This window comes from Montipora foliosa, chromosome 8, assembly GCF_036669935.1.
Source record: "Montipora foliosa isolate CH-2021 chromosome 8, ASM3666993v2, whole genome shotgun sequence".
NCBI lineage: Eukaryota > Metazoa > Cnidaria > Anthozoa > Scleractinia > Acroporidae > Montipora > Montipora foliosa.
Genome location: NC_090876.1, coordinates 31,479,255 through 31,498,318, shown reverse-complemented (window position 1 = coordinate 31,498,318; position 19,064 = coordinate 31,479,255). Strand labels below are relative to the sequence as shown.

Genomic DNA, 19,064 nt, shown 5'->3' with positions numbered 1-19,064 from the left:
AAACAGCAAAACAAGATTGTTACGATGGAGAATGACCTCGTTGCAGGTGAATCAATAGGGAACTTAAGGTGGCTCAAAACAGTTTCAACATTTTAAAGAAACGTTCTTATTAGAAAGATTGACATGGCAACACTTTATCACTTAACAGCAATCTTAAGGTACCATATCAAACACCAATTATTTCTGAAAAAGATTCGGTCATTTTTGTGATGTAAAACGTTACCGTGGCAACAGGAAAGCTCTGTAAAAACACCCCATATTTTGGCTTTAGTTACGTGTATCTTAAAAACGAACTCGCTGACCCCCATTTTTTATTTCTGAAATGTAATCAGCATGCCAAAGTTCAAGAGAATCCTGTGGAGCAGATTCAGAACAACCTTAACTAATTGAAATTTTGAGTGAACCGGAAAAGTTCCGGTGTCCTTATATAACTTGACAGATATCTAAGATCTGAATCTCAGTCTTGAATTTTATAGTCAGATAATAGCAATTTGCTAGCTCTGTGAAATTGTTTATTTCTTTTTTGGTTATAGTCCATAGAGGAAAGATGAAGTTGCATGTATGGAAGTAGTTTGATGATAGCTGTTGCAAACGCAGCCATGGAAATGTTGGCAAAGGATACTGCGGTTTCGTGCGTTTGAAATACGTTTTTCCTGTTAAACAAGAAATACAGTTTTTTCAAGATAAGGCTCAACTAATCTTTGAGGAAGTGAGTAGGTATCGGAGGGTTATGTTTGTGAAATGTTTCGTATGTCCCATATACATTGGTGGAGCAGGCGATTAGTACGCCCAGCGGTAACGAAGGTAATTAGACACATAGTTGAAGACCAAAAACCCCATTTTTAATACACAAATTATAGCACTAATTGGGTTATTCAAATATGGGAAAAATTATATCGTTTTATTAAAAATTACAGCCAAATTTGCCCTTTAATTTCGTGTTATAAACGTTACTTCGAAAAATAACCGTCAACCGTCATGCGTCAAGCCTCAAAATGACTTATTTTTAATCGTCAACCGTCAAAGGGCCCCCTCCCCCCCATTGAGACCTTCCAACATGGCCGCCGTGACGTCATGTGAAAATGCTCCATATGTTTTATAGTGAGAAATGTGTTCACTATTTTAATTTCCGTCACATGCGTTTTATTTCTACTGAAGTTGAAATGGCCGAAGAAACAAAAATATTTACAAAATAGATACGTTTCGTTTCTGAGCATCCTCGGAGAGCCAGGGGCAGTCAGTCGGGGCAGGAGAAGAGGCGGCGAAAGTTTTCAAAAACAGAGGAAAGAGCCTGTTCTTGTAAACGCGACGACATAAATTGCAACAGACAAGATAATTAAACATCGCCTTTTCAGGTGTTGAAATGCAAAACACTTTTTCTGTCATGCAAAACTAGTCAAGTAAGTGAACGTCGAATCACAAAGCGAGTAAGATTCTATCCAATCAGAAAGGGATAAAGAACTCCCGGTAAACTCTGAACAGGCATTTCAGATCCGTTGCGCAGATTGACCACACCGTTTATTTAGTCTGTCTGCGACGTAGGCTACCGAGGATGGGCTTCGGCCTAATCCGCCATTTTGTTCAAATGCTCAGACGCGAGGAATCTGGAGCGAGCGCTTTAATTGGCCAGGCGTGGCGGGCGCGATCCACTCGGTCAAGAATTCCAAAAATTTCGGTCTAAAATTAAATGGAACAGTCTCTTCCGGAACTTTTGGTCAATGTCTCGAGGTTTTCCATTTTTCCGAAATATCGGGAATTCCGGCGCGTTTACCATTTGTCAACAAAAACAGAAAATTCTGGTTGGAAATTCAGATGGTATAGTTCATTCCACCTAAAATACTTTGTTGTTTACTATTTGCAAAACATTTCCGGAGATCCCGGTTGGTTTGTAAATGGAACACGACTTTTGATTCGTTCTACTGGAAAATTTCCGGGAGCAGAGGGACGTCTGGAAAGGTAGTCCTTACCATTTGAATTGAATTTTCGGCGATCCATTTGAATTAAATTTTCGGCGAGAATGTTTCGACTGATGGTACTACACGTTCTGTACTTAGAAAAAGAAAATGGGAATGTGCTGCATCATTTTCCAGAAATACGGGTTGTTCTGGTTGAAAAACAAATGAAACGGACTATTTTCTCTGGCACTTGTAATTTTGGACAAATGGTACAGAAATTTCCGATATTTCTGGTGAAAGTGAGGAGCGCTTACCATTTGAATGGAATTTTCGGTAATTCCGGGGAGAATTCTAATGGAACAGTTCATCCCGGTGGAATGTTCTCGGAAAAAAGGTAATACCTTTCGAGGTATTGCAGTACCATCTGTCAAAACATTCTCGCCGAAAGTTCAATTCAAATGTACGCGCTACAGAAAAAGGGAATACCTCGAAAGGTATTACCTTTTTTTCCGACAACATTCCACCGGGATGAACTGTTCCATTAGAATTCTCCCCGGAATTACCGAAAATTCCATTCAAATGGTAAGCGAAAACAATCCGATGGAAGAGGGTGTTCCAGTTACAATGTTTCAAGGGTCTCACCAGTTCCAGGCTATTCACGGCCATATTTTAATTTTAGCCCGCAAAATCGAAATCGCCAAGCGGCGAAAGGAGCGAAAGGACTTGAGTTAAGGAGGCTCGAAAGGGTTTTCAGCTGAGCGAGCGCGCGTAATCCACACACTCAATTTTAAAAGCTGCTCGCGTCAGGTTACGATTTAAAATGGGTCACCAGAAATAAACAAATACCGCTAATTTCGCTGACCTTTTTTCTAATTCCTATGTATATGGAATATAAAGAGACAACTCCTATTCCCGAAAACTACGAAAATTGTACACGAACGGTTTAATATGGTCACTTAAATCCGTTTGTGTTGGCCTGTACCTCCACTCGCGCGTGCACTCGAATGAGCGGGTGACGCATGCGTAGTGTAGCCCCTCCTTTTACCTTGTTTGCAACTTTAGTCGTTTATATCTTTGCTTCCGGAGGGTGAATTTTTTCATTTTTTGCATGTTAGCTTAGATTAATTTAAAACGTTTGTCTTTCAAATTTAAAAAAATCCGTAGGTGAAAGAAAAAAATCCAAAAAAACTGATTTTTCTGAAAAACTGACCTACAGATTTTGCTGAATTTTAAATATTCTAGAGATTATTTCTAACATTATCTGGTAACGCTGAATGGGAAGATTTCGCAGTCCCGTTTTTTCAAAAGAGACATTAGGCCCGTTTATACGAGAGAAAGTAAGCTGCGGCTTACTCTGGCCGCGGCGTACATAATACGCGAAAGGAAATATTTATACGAGTATAAACTCCCAGGCCAGGATAAGCCGCGGCTTGAGAAAGGCGTGAACGTAGGTTTTGTATCATTTATATGGGGTGTTCGCGTCTTATGTAAGCCGCGGCCAGAGTAAGCCGCGGCTTATTTTCTCTCGTATAAACGGCCCTAATATGTCTTGATTTTAACTCAATGAAATGCCTTTTATCGTTGCGATGGTAACGTTATTACTGCGTTTGAGGGGGCTGGGGTAATGCGTAGATTTCTCTGGTGCACACAGGAGGACATTTAATTAACCTGCCATTGCGTCGAAAGTCATTGTAATGCGCACGGCGTTTTAGTACATCTTTAAGCAAAATATACCCTTATGGAGCTCCAGAATGGAACGTCAATTGGATATCTTGAATCTTAAAAGCGACGAGTAATGGACTTCGACAACAATCTTTAGCCCATCGAGCCGAAATCATAGTGAGCTGTATTTCTAATATTTCGCCAAGGTGGTGTTATGTACAACACTGAAACCAAATGGAAATTTCTCTGGTAAGTTATGGATTCAATAAAGACAGAGAACGAATCGAACACCTTAAGTGCGTTCGCACGAAAATTTTCTAACATTGATTTTTTACTGCAAATTTTACCATTGAAAGATGATGAGTTAGTGATGTCAGATATGTAAAAAAAATAGGGGGTTCACCGACTTCGTTTTGGAGAGAACTTGCCCGGAAGAACACCCTAAATCAGAAAAAATCCGACTTCTTTAGCGAATAAGGCCACACTCTCTGTAAGCCCAAAAATATTGCAATTACATCTTTGAAGTGAAATGTTCTCTACCAAAGTTTGTTTAATTGGACCCACCAAATGAATTTAGTTAATTGTTGAGGTTCCGTAAAGAACAAGTTCGCAGTTAGCGACCATAGTTTCGTGCACCTTGCAGCCGCAAGATGGCAGGATTCCATGTCCCGAGGACAGAAATCTTGAGATTTTTTTAACTTCCCACATTGACTTTTTGTTAGTTTTGGACAATGTGGAGATAATTGTAAATAAAATCTGTTTCTGAAAAGAAAAGTAGGGGTCACCGAACATCTAAGGTCGTTAAATCCAAGCAAAGCTATAGCAATGGCCATCTGCCCTACCATTGTTCATTTGAGTACTTAGCGCGCGCTCTCGATGCATGACGTGGCATGTGAATTTGCGTTCGCTGTAAAGACGCGCAGTAGCAATGGGCGTGAACGTCCTTAAGTGGATCTGTGATCTCTGTTGGCTGGCTATTTGACTGAATGTATTTATTTGTACTCAACTCTGCAACTCTGCACTCTCCCGGTAACAATTGGAAATTTCACTAATTCTTGTTAACCTTCAATGGCGTCGAAAGTCATTGTAACGCGAATGGCGTTTTAGTGGATCTTTAAACAAAATATACCCTCATGGAGCTCAAGAATGGAACGTCAATTGGATGAGCAAGACAGGCGGTGAAAAATAAATATCTGGAATCTTGAAAGCGACGAGTAATGGTCTTCGACAACAATTTCATTTTTCACCTTTGGATATCAAGTGATCTTTGTTTCTAATACTTTACAAACTTGGTATTACACAACCTTGAAATCCAATGGCAATTCTTTTATGGATTTAACAAACATTGAAGGAATCGAACGCCTTGAATGCATCACAGTGTTTACTGAAGTCGCATCCAAGTTGTCTGGCAAGTTACATTTATTTTGTAGGTAAACTGAGAAAATTGGAAATGCGATAGCGAAAAATTGTTTGAATGAAAGCTTGTTTTCTCTTTTGTGCTTTATTATTTACGGTCAAGGTTCTTTCGAAAAGGGTTTGATGTGAACTGTTAGAAATTTATTTAATTGCATATGCTTTGTGACGTCGATTATGTGTCTCGTTTGCACGCACGCAATTGAAATAGGAAAGGTTTTTTGCCTCTAATAGCAAATATGTTGCTTGTTTCAATAAATTTTCGCTGGAAATGATTTTTGTGAGATTTCCACTTTTTGTGAATTTTACCATGTTGGTAAAAGTAGCTGCTATTCCCAAAACGATGGAATTACCTGGTGATAAATAACCTCGTCTTGGAGAGTAAATTTTTGACTTTGCAGAAACAATGGTCAACCTCAAGAGTTGGGCGATTGTGATCTTTGTGTTGAATTCGCACATTTCTTGTCAAACTTTATAGCACTTGAAAGAAAAAGAAAACTATCAAAAACAAAAACGCGGTATCTTGCCATCATTTGACACAGATGCTTCACTGTAAACACGCTGCGGTAAGTTGATCACTTTTGCATAAAGCAAGCAAACAAAATCTGTAACCTTACTTGGTTCGCATTTTTGGGCGTTAAAATATAATTTTCGGTCCTATGCTTCTGTATTTTTTAGGTCACCCATCCAGATACTAACCCCGCCGGATAGGGTTTAACTTCATTGAACATTTGTAATGCAAAGCTTTCAGATGTTCAAAGTGCACGCTTAAACTTGTGGTGAGAAGAAGTTGTGAGGGAACTTGGAAATGATCAACATGTCAACCTGGAAGATGTTTCTCAATTCCCTTTTATTTTCTTCAATCTTTCTGGGTTTAGTACTTTGCTAGTAACCACAGAGACTTTTACCATGACACGACAATGATATACAATACCAAACAATATCGTGTACCATTAGAGCTACATATTGAACTTGAATATCTTGGAAGACAAAATGCAGCTCAGTTGACAATATGGAATAAAGCGCTGTGTTACTGCACTACCACACGTACGCAATGCGCGCCTATTTAATCTAAAGATGACAGGAATTTTTTCTTTCTGTCAAATGATTAATAGGCTGGTAGCCCAGTTTTTAACCTCAGAAAAAGATCTGTTTCGTCGAATGAAGGTGTGAGCCAAAGGTCCTCTGCTGGTACGACTTCTGGGTGACCCCTTAAATGGTCTTAATGACCCCTGACTTGAAAAAATTGCCTGGAACGCTGCAATTCAATACCACCCAAATCAGGGCCGTAGCCAGTAAGAGGCAAACCGAGGCACTTGCCTCAGTCACTTTTTCGTGATTTTTAAAAATAAAGCGTGATTCCTGTGTTGTCTTTAAAATGTAGTCATCATAAACACCACTAATACTACGAAGAGGATTTAACCATGGACATTGCCTCCGTCATAATTTTTTTCTGGCTACGGCCCTGCAAATCAATCCCTCTTGTTTTGGAGGAGATTGTGATGTGAGAAATCTATGCTGGGTAATTAATACCCTTGCCAAATTTCGTCTTGATATGATTATCCTGTCTGTATCTAAGGACAGAATACGTTTGTTAGTTTGAAAAAAAGGTGAAACTATTTCGAGCCTCCCGTTTTTTACCCGATGGAAATTTTTCGTGAATGGTAAACAACCAAGCGCTTCTCATGCCTGCGCATGCGTCGTTAGTGAAAAACCAGCCTTTAAAGTATTTGTATTAAAAATTGTCGAAGGCATCGAAATTCGATTTCTTGGTATGGGTGTTCAATGCGACCAAGGTTTCCATATTAAAATTATGACAGCTATCTCCCGACATACGCATGAGGAAGAAAATCCTCCTTAAATTTTTTTGAGGTCTCATTTTTTTTGGCGTGCTTTTACGTGATTAACGAGGTTGGAGAGAATTAGAATTCTAATCAGCATTGCGACGCGTATGAGAATACTAATATCGTGTGAGTGAAAGATCAGATGGGTTTATATCCGTTAAATCCTGTCTGTCTTAGGAAGGTGTGAAGTCTCTATTTGTGAGAACTTCAAAACTTACCACTATCTTGGAGTGGGTGCGAGACTAAACTGAGCTTACTTGAAGCGTAACGACCAGATTTGTTTTATTTCTCTCCCGGAAAGGGAGATATGGTTCTATGGGAGACGCCCGCGTCTAGATTGAGTCTGCTCGCTTAATTGTAAAGGAAAAGACAATATAGGTAACCATAGGTAAGTTTGTAAAGTTGTAGAACTTTCAGCTTTTTCTTTCGATTAGAACATTGTGAAAATACTGTGCGGAGAAATTTGTTGTTATCAACAGAACAGCTTGTGCGTTCATCGTTTAAGTCTCCGGTCTAAGTCTCGTCTTGATTTGTACTTGTCTTTCGTATTTTTCGACTTCACGTGTTTCTCACATCAGGTATTCGCGACTTTATAGCATATACCTAATGTTTACTTGCATTTTCAAAGCTTTGTTTGAGGGATGCTTTTTTTTGCCGATCACTCAAGTACTCATCGTTTTACATGCCAACTTGAAAGCTCACTTTCGGGTAGAAGAAAGAAATATATTTTCATTAGAAGGTAAAACACATGGAATTGGTTTTCCACTGTCAGACCAATTGTTTAGTTGAGAATAAACAGACCGAAATGAAGTTGATTTATTCAGTAAAAACGAACATGTACAATCATCATTCAACATGGCATATACATGTATTAACGCGAACATCACGCTTGCAACCAGGCGGAGTGGATATCCCCAAAGTTATAATTCCTTTTCACTTCCGATTCCTTTCAACATTTCACCTTTAAGGATACGTTTTTCATGGTGCAAGCGAGCTATGTTTACCGTCGAAATGAGCTGGCCCTAGTTCAAAAGAGAGCAGTTGGCTTTGCTACGACATATCCACTGGTTAGTGATTTATCCGGCGGATAGCGCTATCCATCGTTTGAACAACTGGGGCCTTTGGACTTTAGGCGATGTCATCGAAGGCTGGAGTTCTACACTGTATTTTCGTCGCTATTTCTGTCTGGCCAAAACTACTTCGTGGGTAGTACTAAAACTCTTGGATGATTTGTTTAGGGGGTTTGAAGACTAAACAAACACAAATTAAGAGTGAATTCATGATGACATGTTTGGTTTTTTCCACTTCAACAATGCGAAACAAAGATCACCGTATTATTTTTCTCTCTGGCCCTCTCTCTCATTAATTCATTGACTTTATGATGTTTACGATCTGTGGTTAGTTTATTATTTGCATCCATGTTTACTTGGCTTTTGATAAATTTTGCTGTCGTTTTTTGTCCTAACAGAAACAATGAGGAGACTCTGCCTGTCGTTCTGCGCTACATTTTGGGTCTTATTTTTGGGCGTCAGTGGTATGTTCAAGTATCCTATGTGTAGTTGTCATGAATTCAATGAAAAAAACCCACTAGCCTGCGAGCACGCTCTCTCTTACACAGAAGGCCTGCATGCAGGCTAACAACCCACTTAGTGACTATGACCAATTCCAGGCAAGTCTTTGCAAGGCCACTAAATCATCAGTGAAGACAAAGAAAATATTATTGAGAGTTTGGATTGCTTTTGATCATGAAATTATGCGTTATGTTGTCGTTCAAAACAGAACTTCAGTGAAGATGTTGTGACTACTTGTCGTTGTTTCAATTTATCAGCTCATAATGACTATAGGAAATATTGGACACTGACTTATTTGAATGTCAAACGACATTCTCAAAAAAACTTGGTAAAGACGTTTCGACCGAAAACCTTCAGGCATCAGAACCAATCAAATCTTTTGTTTTCAAATCCAGCGCGCGCTGTGGATTGCACAACCATCTCATTTTTTCATGTATATTATTAATAAGTAATCACATGATTTTTCTTGTGCAATTTGGAATAAATAAGCACTTGTAAATTTTTTCAAAGACTACAAATTGCACTCGCTCTATGGGCTTGTGCAATTTTGGTCGTCTTTGAAAAAATTTACTTGTGCTTATTTATTCCAAATTGCACTCGAAATCATGTGATTACCTATACTAAGTGATTCACACAAAAATGTCAACAAGTAGACAAATGAATCTAAACTTACTTTCTTGTTATTGTTATTTTCACACGTAAATTTTGAAGACAAAGGGTGCCATGACCCTTGTACTGACACACGGAGGTTTTGTTGTCCTTCTCACATCACGTTTACAAAACCCACACGGCGTAATGATAAAGTAATTCACACTTAGCTTGTGGCCGGTACACATCTGTAAGACCCGCTAAATGCGGTGATGACTTGGTAAATGAGCAAGTGAAAATTTGCAACGACAGCTGGAAATTCTATGACTACTGCGAATCATTTATGAAAATTACTTGGTCTGGTAGTTAAGTATCGGTCTTTTCCCCTCCTTTTTCACAAACGCCAACAATATTGAACCTTTAAATATTTAAAACTTGAAACTCTAAATTTTTTTCCTACTAGCGTAAACGACCAGACAAATTGTCCGGCCATCTAAGGATTTGACTGGACAAAACCTATTTTTGACCGGGACATTGTCGGTTGACCGGCCGTTATTTGCAGCCCTTCTCTGAGGTCATAGATTTTGCACTGTTGCCCGCCAAGAGACTTTTGGCGGGAAACAGTTTTATTGTTAGATGTCATGTGACCTCGAAGTAACCACTGAGAGTGCGTGCCGCTTGGGGAAAAATCTCATCTATATAACAATATGCATTGTTTGGCTGAAAAAATGTTTAAGAAAGGGACATAATATTAATAGTATGGCTAGAGGGAAGGACAGTGAGGGCTTCAGCCTACCATAAGAACATGAAGGCTTATGCCTCCTTAGTCTGGGGTAGCACCATTGGAAAGTGCTACAGCTGTAGCAACCCTCAAGCCACCCTGGTTAGGGTTATAACAAAGGTTACCGGTAGATGAGGCTCATACATGTACAGCTGTAAGTCTTGGTCAGCATCTCACCTAGTGTCAGTGCCATAATAAGCACACTGCATTTTTGTGGTTGCTCAATGATACATGTAATTATTTATCTCAATCATGTGATAAGAATTCCAGTCGAAGATACATATTACTTACCAACTCCCAAGATTGTCTGAGTAAATAAAAATGATAAGGGTCCAAACTTTTCTCATCGTGGATGATCCTGAAAAAGGCACAGCAGCAAGGAACTTTTGCCCCATGACATGCCTTCTTATTGTGTTGAAAATGCTCACTGGACTCTACCCAGAAAAACTGTATATGTTTCTGGACAGGGAAAACCTGTTCTCAGTGGAAGAGGATAGCTGTAGTGAGGGTGCACGGGATACATACAACCAGGCCCCAGTTTTTCAAAAGGTGGATAGCGCTATACACCGGATAAATCACTATCCATTGGATAGCTTAATTGGTTTTGCTAGTGTTTATCCACTGAATAGTTATTTATCCTGTGGATAGTGCTATCCATCGTTTCAACAACTGGCACCAGGTATTAACAGATAAGAGTGCACTTCCAGAAACCCAAGCATGTAAAAGAACTTGGCCATGGCTGGGTTGGGTATAGTACAGAAGTAAAGTAAAGCCCTTGGATTCTGGAGTGTTTGGTGATAGATATTTGGTGTGGTGAAGAACATGGAGGTCCTGCTGGTGAATTCATGTGGGATTAAAAACTGTCAATCATTATAATTACTGATATCAAATGCAGAGAAGCTGGGAGAGCTGAAAAATTCAAAAGAGGAATTTTTCAAGGGGACTTGTCGTTGCCACTCCTGTTTGTAGTAACCCCTTAACCCCCACACTTACATGTATTAATTATCAGAGGTAGCCGCAGGGTATCAGTTCTTGATAAGACGAAGGTTAATCATTCATGGACAATGAAAGTTCTATAACTATGAGAGGGTGATGTGAAGTGCTATTTTCTACCCATGTAAACCATGTGAGTGTTAGCCCTACTTATCGAAATGGGCCCACTCAAGGACAGAGAAACTCTGACCAGGGTGGGAATTGAACCAATGACCTTCCTGCTCTACCAACTGAGCTACAAGGTCAGATGTATGACTTCTTTCGATCTCATCGAGGATAGTATACTGTTGTAACAGTACATCTATATACAATTACATATATATTAATTTGGAAATTGTACTTTAAATTATCATTGCAGATGTAGGCGCACTTGAGTGTAGATTAATAGAATCATGTGGGAAGTGTATTCAAAATGTTAACCCACCATGTTCCTGGTGTGAAGATGAAGTGAGTATTTGTACATACTATTTTGTCTGTGTCATTTGTCAGTGCCTAATCTTCAAATACCTTAAACTTGCAACACAAAGTAACTACTTTGAATTCTATTTGACTATTTTTTTACTAATTATTTGAATGTACCTATTTTGCTTGTGTAATTTTTACACAAAGTATCAAGTTTTAGAGCTGGTCTCTTGGTTCAACGAATGAAACTTAAAATTATTGTTCTGTATTGTTCAGTACAAATGTACATGAGCTGCAGGACTGTAATCGCTCAGATAGTCTAGTAACTCATGCTATGAATAGTCAAGTGAACTTAACAGGCCATATTATTTGAAACTGTGGCCCTTATACTAAAGAGTTTGACCTAGAGATTATGGTACAGCTGTACATGTACATGTACCTCTTAAGTATGAAGGCTGCAACTGACAAAATTATAGATGAATTCACGTTCTTGATTGCATCATGGCTAATCAGGGCAAGCCAAATCAATATGGCAGACATGGTTATGACAGCATCTTTTGTTTCAGCACTTGACCTTTAGCCGCAATCGTGTTCCATCTCAATAACTTTGGATTCTGATTACAGAATTTAGTACATGATATACCTTTCTAATAGAAAAGCTGAAAAAAGGCCTAAAAATCTGGAAGATTCCATTGTGAATAATGCCACATTACTGTTGTTGTGTCAGAGGTTGCGATAATGATTCCAGGTATCCCGAGAAAATTGTCAATCATGGGCATGTTGAAGGAGGACTGCGTTGGCACCACATCCCTAGAGAACCCCAAAAAGAGAGCAGAGTGGACAGAATAGATATCCAAAGGACTGAAGAACTTTGTAGCTAGTGATAACAGAGTTGTCTGCTCAAACCACTCTCAATGGGAAACCAACATTTGCATCATCCAAGCCAATTTTGTATCTTGTCCAAAGCGACAATTAATCTTCACAGAGGCAAACAAAGATTTATAAACAAAGAAGCAGCTGAAGCTGGACCTTGTGAGGTCAAATTATCAAAGGTTGAAGAGACAGGAGTTAATTGCACTATAATAAACCCTCTCACTTACAGTTCACTGACATTTGCAATCTTGTCCTGGAGCCATGATGTTAGCATGACTGTTTTCTGAACTACTATCTACAGAGTACAAGTGCCTTTGAGTGTGTCTTTTCATTCTTACAAAAGAAGGCCTCTTTAAGGCTACTGAAATGGGTCTAAAGATGCTAAGAAAGATACTTCCACCCTACGCATGAACAGTTAGCAAAGAGCACCGACTCTTAAGCAGGGATTTTTAATAATAATTCAGAGGAACCCACTGTACCATCCATGTTTAGAAAGTACTATCCAAAGTGCAGAGTAATTATTGAATGTAAAGAATTGTTTATTGAGAAACCCAGGCTAGAGATTGAAGCGATGTGCTGGTCTTATGAACAACATTACACAGCAAAGTTTTTAATTGGCATTACCCCAAATGGTCATATTTCATTTGTTTCTGACACTTATGGTGGCAGAGCTAGTGCTGTTTTCATAGTAGAGGACAGCAGATTTTGCAAAAAGCTACAGCCACACGACCAAGTGATGGCAGATCGAGAGGTCAAGGTTAATGACTTGCTTGCTTGTCATCAGTGTTCACTGACAGTGTCACAAAGCAAACATGGAAATTTGCAGATGTCTGCATCAGATGTTCAAGAAACCTCTGTCATTGCAAATGTTTGCATTTATGTTGAACATGCAATCAAGTGTATAAAAGACTTCTATATTCTAAAGAAATAACTACCAATTACCCTATTATCATTACTGGACAGCATTGTACTTGAATGTGTGCTCTGCCCTTTGATAATTATCTCAAAAAACATTTAAACAAGGACTTGTGATTTAGTAGTAACAGCTTTCAAATTTGAAAGGTTTAGATAAGAAGTACAGTAATTTGAAACACTAAAATGTTTTGCTGTGTGATGAAATGTATAAAACACTACTATTTACACTCACAAAAAAAACAGCTACATCTTGCAAACTTGTTTTGTAAAAATCACCATAATCTTCGAGTATTAACACAATACATGTATATTAAACCTCAGAAAGGTTTCCTTGCTATGTGTGGTGTTATGTAAAGCAAAGAAGCCCAAATAACACTTCTAACCACTCTAATCCAATGCTTGGTGGGTGCATGTCAGGATTCAATTCAGACCCTGAGTACGTATACATGCCCAAACGACACCACAGTGTGCGTGATTCACACTGGATACCATTATTTTGGTTCTTTGTTGTCAAATTCTTGAGGTTCAAAGCAAAGCTTTCCACAGCACAAGCAATAGCAAATGCTGCTGAACATAAGCAAAACTGTCTGCACATACGACTTTAAAAAAATCAGTTTAGACAGAATGTCTTTCCAGAATACGTAATCAAACAGTCATGATGACCTCTACATGGGGTTTACCCTTACAATGTACATATCCAAACAAGAAACGTTCTTTTGTAGCTACTGATTCCCATTTGACCTTGCACTTGAAAATAATATTTATGCGATCTTTAGAGGTGCAGTTTTCCATCAATTTTCTCAAGAAAATCTGTCTTCTCCCATCCTTTTTCTAGAGTGGTGTCCTTTATTGAGTAGGGGCACTTGTACTCTACACAAGCAGGACTGCAACACGAACATGAGAAAATGTTATCTGGGGTAGCACCCAGGTTACTGTATATGCTTTGCAAATGAACAAGCCACAGGCATGTATTTTTGGGTTGGAATGTTTCATGGCTTCTTCACTAAATAATGCTGCACTGGCATCTTATTCTTGTAGACAATCCCAGCTTATTGCAGGAATAGCACTAAGGTCTGTGGGCTCCAGAAGCGGGGCAAGCAGGGGAGTCACTTTGGTTTTCACATCCCCCCCCCTCCCCTCTCTCTCTCTGTGAAGTTTTCACTTTTGTGTACACATCGGGAAAGTTTGAGGCTGTGATTCTACCCTTTCTCTGCTCTTTCAAATCCATAAATGGTGACTTGGCTGATTCCTTGTTGCTTTTTCCAGTTCCTTAATGTTGCTGTCATTAAATGAAAGTTTTTGAGAAAACAACCTTACTAGCTCCTCTTCACCTGCACCAGCCTTCTTTTCTAATATATCATTGGCAATTTCCAGAAGAGTCGGGGGCACATCCTCCTGTACTGTTGGAGAGAATGAGATGTTAAGTACAGCCTCAGGTATGTGCTGGTGCACAGAACTGAGAAATGCCTGTTTGTCTTCGTCTGATACTTCATGATGTCATGCTGGTCTTGGGTCAAAGTCGTGGCGCTTGCAATCATTTGACAGAAACGTTGAGGTTGGGTGTAGTCTTTTCTGGGTTTGTATTTCCATGTCCTTAATTTTGTCTCTGCTTGCTTTGTTCCGCACACAAGCTTGATATGTACATGCTGGGTCTGTGTATCCTTTCTGGTTGGCAAATTCTACCTTGTACAAAAGTGCAATAACACAATCACAACATCTACTGTAACCAGCAGTGCAACTACAGTAGCCACAAAGAACTTTACCAGATGGCTTGCAGACATCCCATACCTCTTGTGGGAGCTCTCTCAGCCATTGAGAAGCAGTTACAGAAGTAAACAACAGAATAGTTCCTCCTGGGATAGACTTTGTGAGAGTCAATACTTCATGGACAAACCCACTCTTAAAGTAGGAATACATGTATGCTTTGCTCACTTTATACTGGCGAACATACTAAGTAGAAAATGCCTTCATCTCCGAAATGTAGTTGTGAATGAATAGTTGTCCAGTATGCGTCTTAGGCCATTTTGTCAAATCCTCTTCCCAGTTGTCAATATCTAAAGGATTTTTTCGGCAAAGTATGTTGCTTTAGAATCTTCTCATGTTGGTGCTTCAAGCTTTTAGAGAGATCTTCAGCTGATTGTTTCACTTGGGTTTGTTGTTCAAAAGCAACCAGTGCTCGAACAGCCAAGTTGGAGGGTGTTCCAGACGATGGCAAATCTCTTTGCTGCAAATAAAATCTTAGTTCTCCAGATGACATCTCCAGGAAATGTTCCAGGTGTTGGCCATATTGTACAAATAATATGCCCATTTTCAAGTAATTATTCTCAACTGAATCTTCCAGTTTTTGGTCTTTTTTTTCAGCTTTTCTATTAGAAAGGTATAATTATCGTGTACTAAATCTGTAATCAGAATCCAAAGTTATTGAGACGGACACAATTGTCACAGTGACTAAGGCAATGGAAATTTCTACTGTCTCACATACACCCCCCTTGTTTATGGTGTCTGTACATTTAGAGGTTAGGTGCAATGCAAAACTTTTAGAAATTTTAGAGATTCAAGAAATGCAAGGTGAGCTTGCAAACAGACTCAAACTTGGTTACCAAGCCTTGCATAGACTTGGATCCAGAACAATCATTTCTGTGAAGGTTTTCTTGCAAAAAACATTATCTTAATCCTTAGGGTATGCGCTGATTTGGTCTGATGTCTTATTAAACGGGTGTCTCGAAAAGTAAGACCTAATCAGGACCTAAGATGTTCATATACCATAAGACCTAACACCTAAGACCTCCTCCAAATCTCGACAGCTAAGACCTAAGACCCCTTCCAAATCTTGAAAACTAAGACCTAAGACCTAAGACCTCCTCCAAATCTTGAAAATTAAGATGTAAGACCCCCTTCAAATTTCAAAAACTAACCTAAAACCCCTTCCAAATCTTGAAAATTAAGACCTAAGACCCATGAAGAATTCTACATTGGGCGCCATTTGAAAAGTCTTTGAAGCAAGACTCGTCATCACACTGGCATTTCCTTGGAGACGCCCCCTCCCTTCTAGTTCTATTGATTGCCTGTGTGGTTTGTGATGGGCAATAATGTACCGGTTGGTTTTGGTTTTCCAACACTTACATGTAATAATATTGTAAACTGATACTCTGTTTGTTGTAAAATCAAAACATTTGAACAAGAACTTGAAGAAATTTATTTGCACTCTATACAATGTAACTCAAAACATTTTTGCAGGACTGCCCCTGAAAATCATGCCATACAGTAACTATTGCACATTCGAAACCCCAATTTACATGTAGATCATCCATAGCTGTGCTACACTACACGTATGGCTAAAATGATAATCTTTTCAGTTGCAACAACAGCAACAAAACTGCCTCAAGGTACTTTGACATTGTGTTGTGTTCTTGGGCAAGACACTCTCATGGTACCTCTCTTCACCCAGGTGTATAATGGGTACTGGCGAACAGGGGTAGTCCTGCGTTGGACTAGCATCCCATCCAGGGGGAAGTACATGTAGAAATACTCCTAGTCACTTCATGCTACAGAAACCAGGATAAGTTCCGGCCTAATTGGCCACTTGGCTTGTGCACAGACTTTACCTATACCAAACTTCAGCGGTGTCATCATTCTGACATGTTTTTGTCAAGTCCAAAATGATAGAGTTTTCAATTCACATGCTCTACTTTGAAGGAAACTATCAATCAAGTACATTTGATATCGCTTTTCAAAGAGTATATCAAGCCAGAAGTCTGCCAAATTATTTGATTTTTGCACGATGTAAACCAAACTGTAAACATTGAGAAGGTTATAGACAAGTTTAAAGCCGAGAACTTTCTTACCTTACCGGATTGTTTTGGTTTTTTTCTTCAGCATGATTGACGACACTTCGTGTTTATTAAAAAATGTGATCTTTCCAAGTGCTCATAATTATTTTATGTACACAATCACTTAATTGAAAATTTGGCAAACACATAATTTGTCCAGAATCGTGGTAGAGCCAAACAACCTTCGACAGTTTAGTGTGGGGAGCTTCTTAGTTTTATCAAGCTTTGGAGGTGGTCTTACATGTAGGTCTTGGTTTTAGTGATTTGGAAGGGGTCTTATGTGTTACCGGTAGATCTTAGGATCTTAGGTTTTTGCGACACCCCTTATTAAACTGCTTTACAAGGACTGTTTTGACTTACACTGTTTATAGAAATGTTGAATGTTCCTCCTTTTGCAGTTGCATCTCGATAAAATCATCTAATGGTAGATCTAGAGTAACAAAAAACAGGAAGCCATGCCCTGTTTTCAAAAGACAAACTTTAATCAAGCTGGCGCTGATTACAAGACCATGCTTCTTGGAAGCTATTTGAATGCTTTGCTCGATTGGCTAAGTGATTCTACTCCAGATGGTTATTGGTTACATGAACATTGGACTGGACGTATCACTTTCTTCGCATGTGAAATATAGCGAATAAAGAATTCTATTTGCAATTTGGTTTATGATATAAAATTATTGCTATATACATAAATTCTATTTCCAAAGTTTATTGTCGAAACTCTGGCTATGTACATGTATGTAATAGATTGTTGTTTTGCTAACATGTTTTTATTAAAGTTTCATAGAAGTACAATGTTTGTATCATACATTTTGTGACTGCTAGGCCACTTATATCGGTGAGACTGGCAGAAATTTGAATGCAAGACTGACTGAACACAGAGGAGCGACGAGGAACGGTGACATCAACAATAACACAACTGAACACCATCTGCAAACAAACCACAGAATCGACTGGGAATCTGCTGCATGTGTTATATTAACCTACACCACTAACTACTACCAACTGATTGTAGTGGAAAGCTGGTTTACTAACTTAGAACAGACACCAATAAACCAATGCCTACAACTTCCCGCACCCTACAATCGACTCATCGAGAACATCAACAGACAAACAATGCATTGATTTACTCTATCACAGTACTGCCCAGCGTATTCTATGCTGCACGTACAGACCTTAGACCTATAGACGGATCGAAATGCACCAATCACTGTTTAGTCTCCCCAGCCAATTATATCTAGGCTCAACTGACAGTCGACCAATAACATCACAAATAAGTTGACCAATGACATCTTCGACCGGAGTTTTTATAGTGTCTGCCGATGTTACACAAATCACTTGACTCTGAAGATGACTTCCGGTCAGGTTGTCGAAACGTCAGTCACTGTCATCTCAAACAGTCCTTCTCAGGACTACACTCTCCCTGATGATCGTACTTTACTTACATGTAATTATGATACATTTTGTATAATCAATCATGTAACAAAAAATGATTCATTTGGTTGCTATAGGTGTATGTTTGGCTGGAGCAGCCAAGGGACAGATGTGACTCTCTCAGTAACCACACCAGAAATAGATGTCAGAAAATAGCCAATCCCTCATCTCGTATTGTCACCCATGAGGTAAATCTTTTCCAGTTTAAATTACTTTATTGATTTTTCAATCGGGTTGGAATGGTACATCAAGACTATCAACATTATTAACTCCTCTTTTTTGTTGTTTTCACTTTTAGGATAAGCTACTTGATCCAGATGTTAAAGTGAAACCACAGAATGTAACACTGTCACTTAGACCTGGTTAGTCAATGCTAGAAATTACTGCGGCTTTGCTCAACTAGTTACTACCCAGTAACATACAAATCATAATGTAAAAAAAAAGATGCTTTGTAAATGCTTTGTTTATAGTGAAAGTGCACTTACATGAAGCTATCAAGCTAGTTCACAGGCACCCCACTTTTAATATCCTGCATTTAAACTTAACAGAAATGTGATTAACCCCAACTGGCAGGATGCAACCAGTTGGCTATTTCAATTGGTACTTGTATATAAGAGAGAATAGATGAGTGAAGAAAGAGTGGGGTAGGATAGAGGCACTATTGAAGATCAGGGAGAAAACCAAGAAATAAAGTGCAGAAATCTTACAATTTAATTTTGCTATTTGTCATTAAATTAATAAAATAGTATTTTGAGATTAGTGTCTTGTAGCAATTTGTTTTGTTTTTCCAATCAAGATATCTCAATGAGTCGTATAGGGGAAACTTAGCACCAATCAGCAGTTTTTCGTCTATAGCCCACTTGCTT

General features: G+C 38.9%; 1 protein-coding gene across 3 annotated transcripts; it reads left to right on the top strand.

Annotated features, from left to right (window-relative positions):
• Positions 1-6,875: 6,875 nt before the first annotated feature.
• Positions 6,876-18,645, top strand: LOC137967264 (integrin beta-6-like). Of its 3 annotated transcripts, XM_068813783.1 has the most exons (6): positions 6,876-6,995; positions 7,116-7,202; positions 8,283-8,348; positions 11,106-11,194; positions 18,276-18,386; positions 18,497-18,645. In XM_068813783.1, exons 3-6 carry the CDS (start codon positions 8,288-8,290, stop codon positions 18,563-18,565), a joined length of 330 nt encoding a protein of 109 aa, XP_068669884.1. In that variant the 5' UTR covers positions 6,876-6,995; positions 7,116-7,202; positions 8,283-8,287; the 3' UTR covers positions 18,566-18,645. The 3 variants fall into 3 exon arrangements, with proteins under 3 accessions (XP_068669884.1, XP_068669886.1, XP_068669885.1); XM_068813785.1 differs by lacking the exon at positions 7,116-7,202 and having other exon boundaries at positions 6,908-6,995; XM_068813784.1 differs by lacking the exons at positions 6,876-6,995; positions 7,116-7,202 and adding an exon at positions 7,722-7,881.
• The last annotated feature ends 419 nt before the right edge of the window (positions 18,646-19,064 follow it).

What these genes read in the sequence shown, in the direction of transcription:
- LOC137967264 (XM_068813783.1), top strand. Translation starts at nt 8,288, where the DNA reads ATGAGGAGACTCTGCCTGTCGTTCTGCGCTACATTTTGGGTCTTATTT. An exon ending in CTTATTTTTGGGCGTCAGTG is followed by an intron (nt 8,349 to 11,105) that starts GTATGTTCAAGT and finishes TTATCATTGCAG; the next exon opens with ATGTAGGCGCACTTGAGTGT. An exon ending in GTTCCTGGTGTGAAGATGAA is followed by an intron (nt 11,195 to 18,275) that starts GTGAGTATTTGT and finishes TGGTTGCTATAG; the next exon opens with GTGTATGTTTGGCTGGAGCA.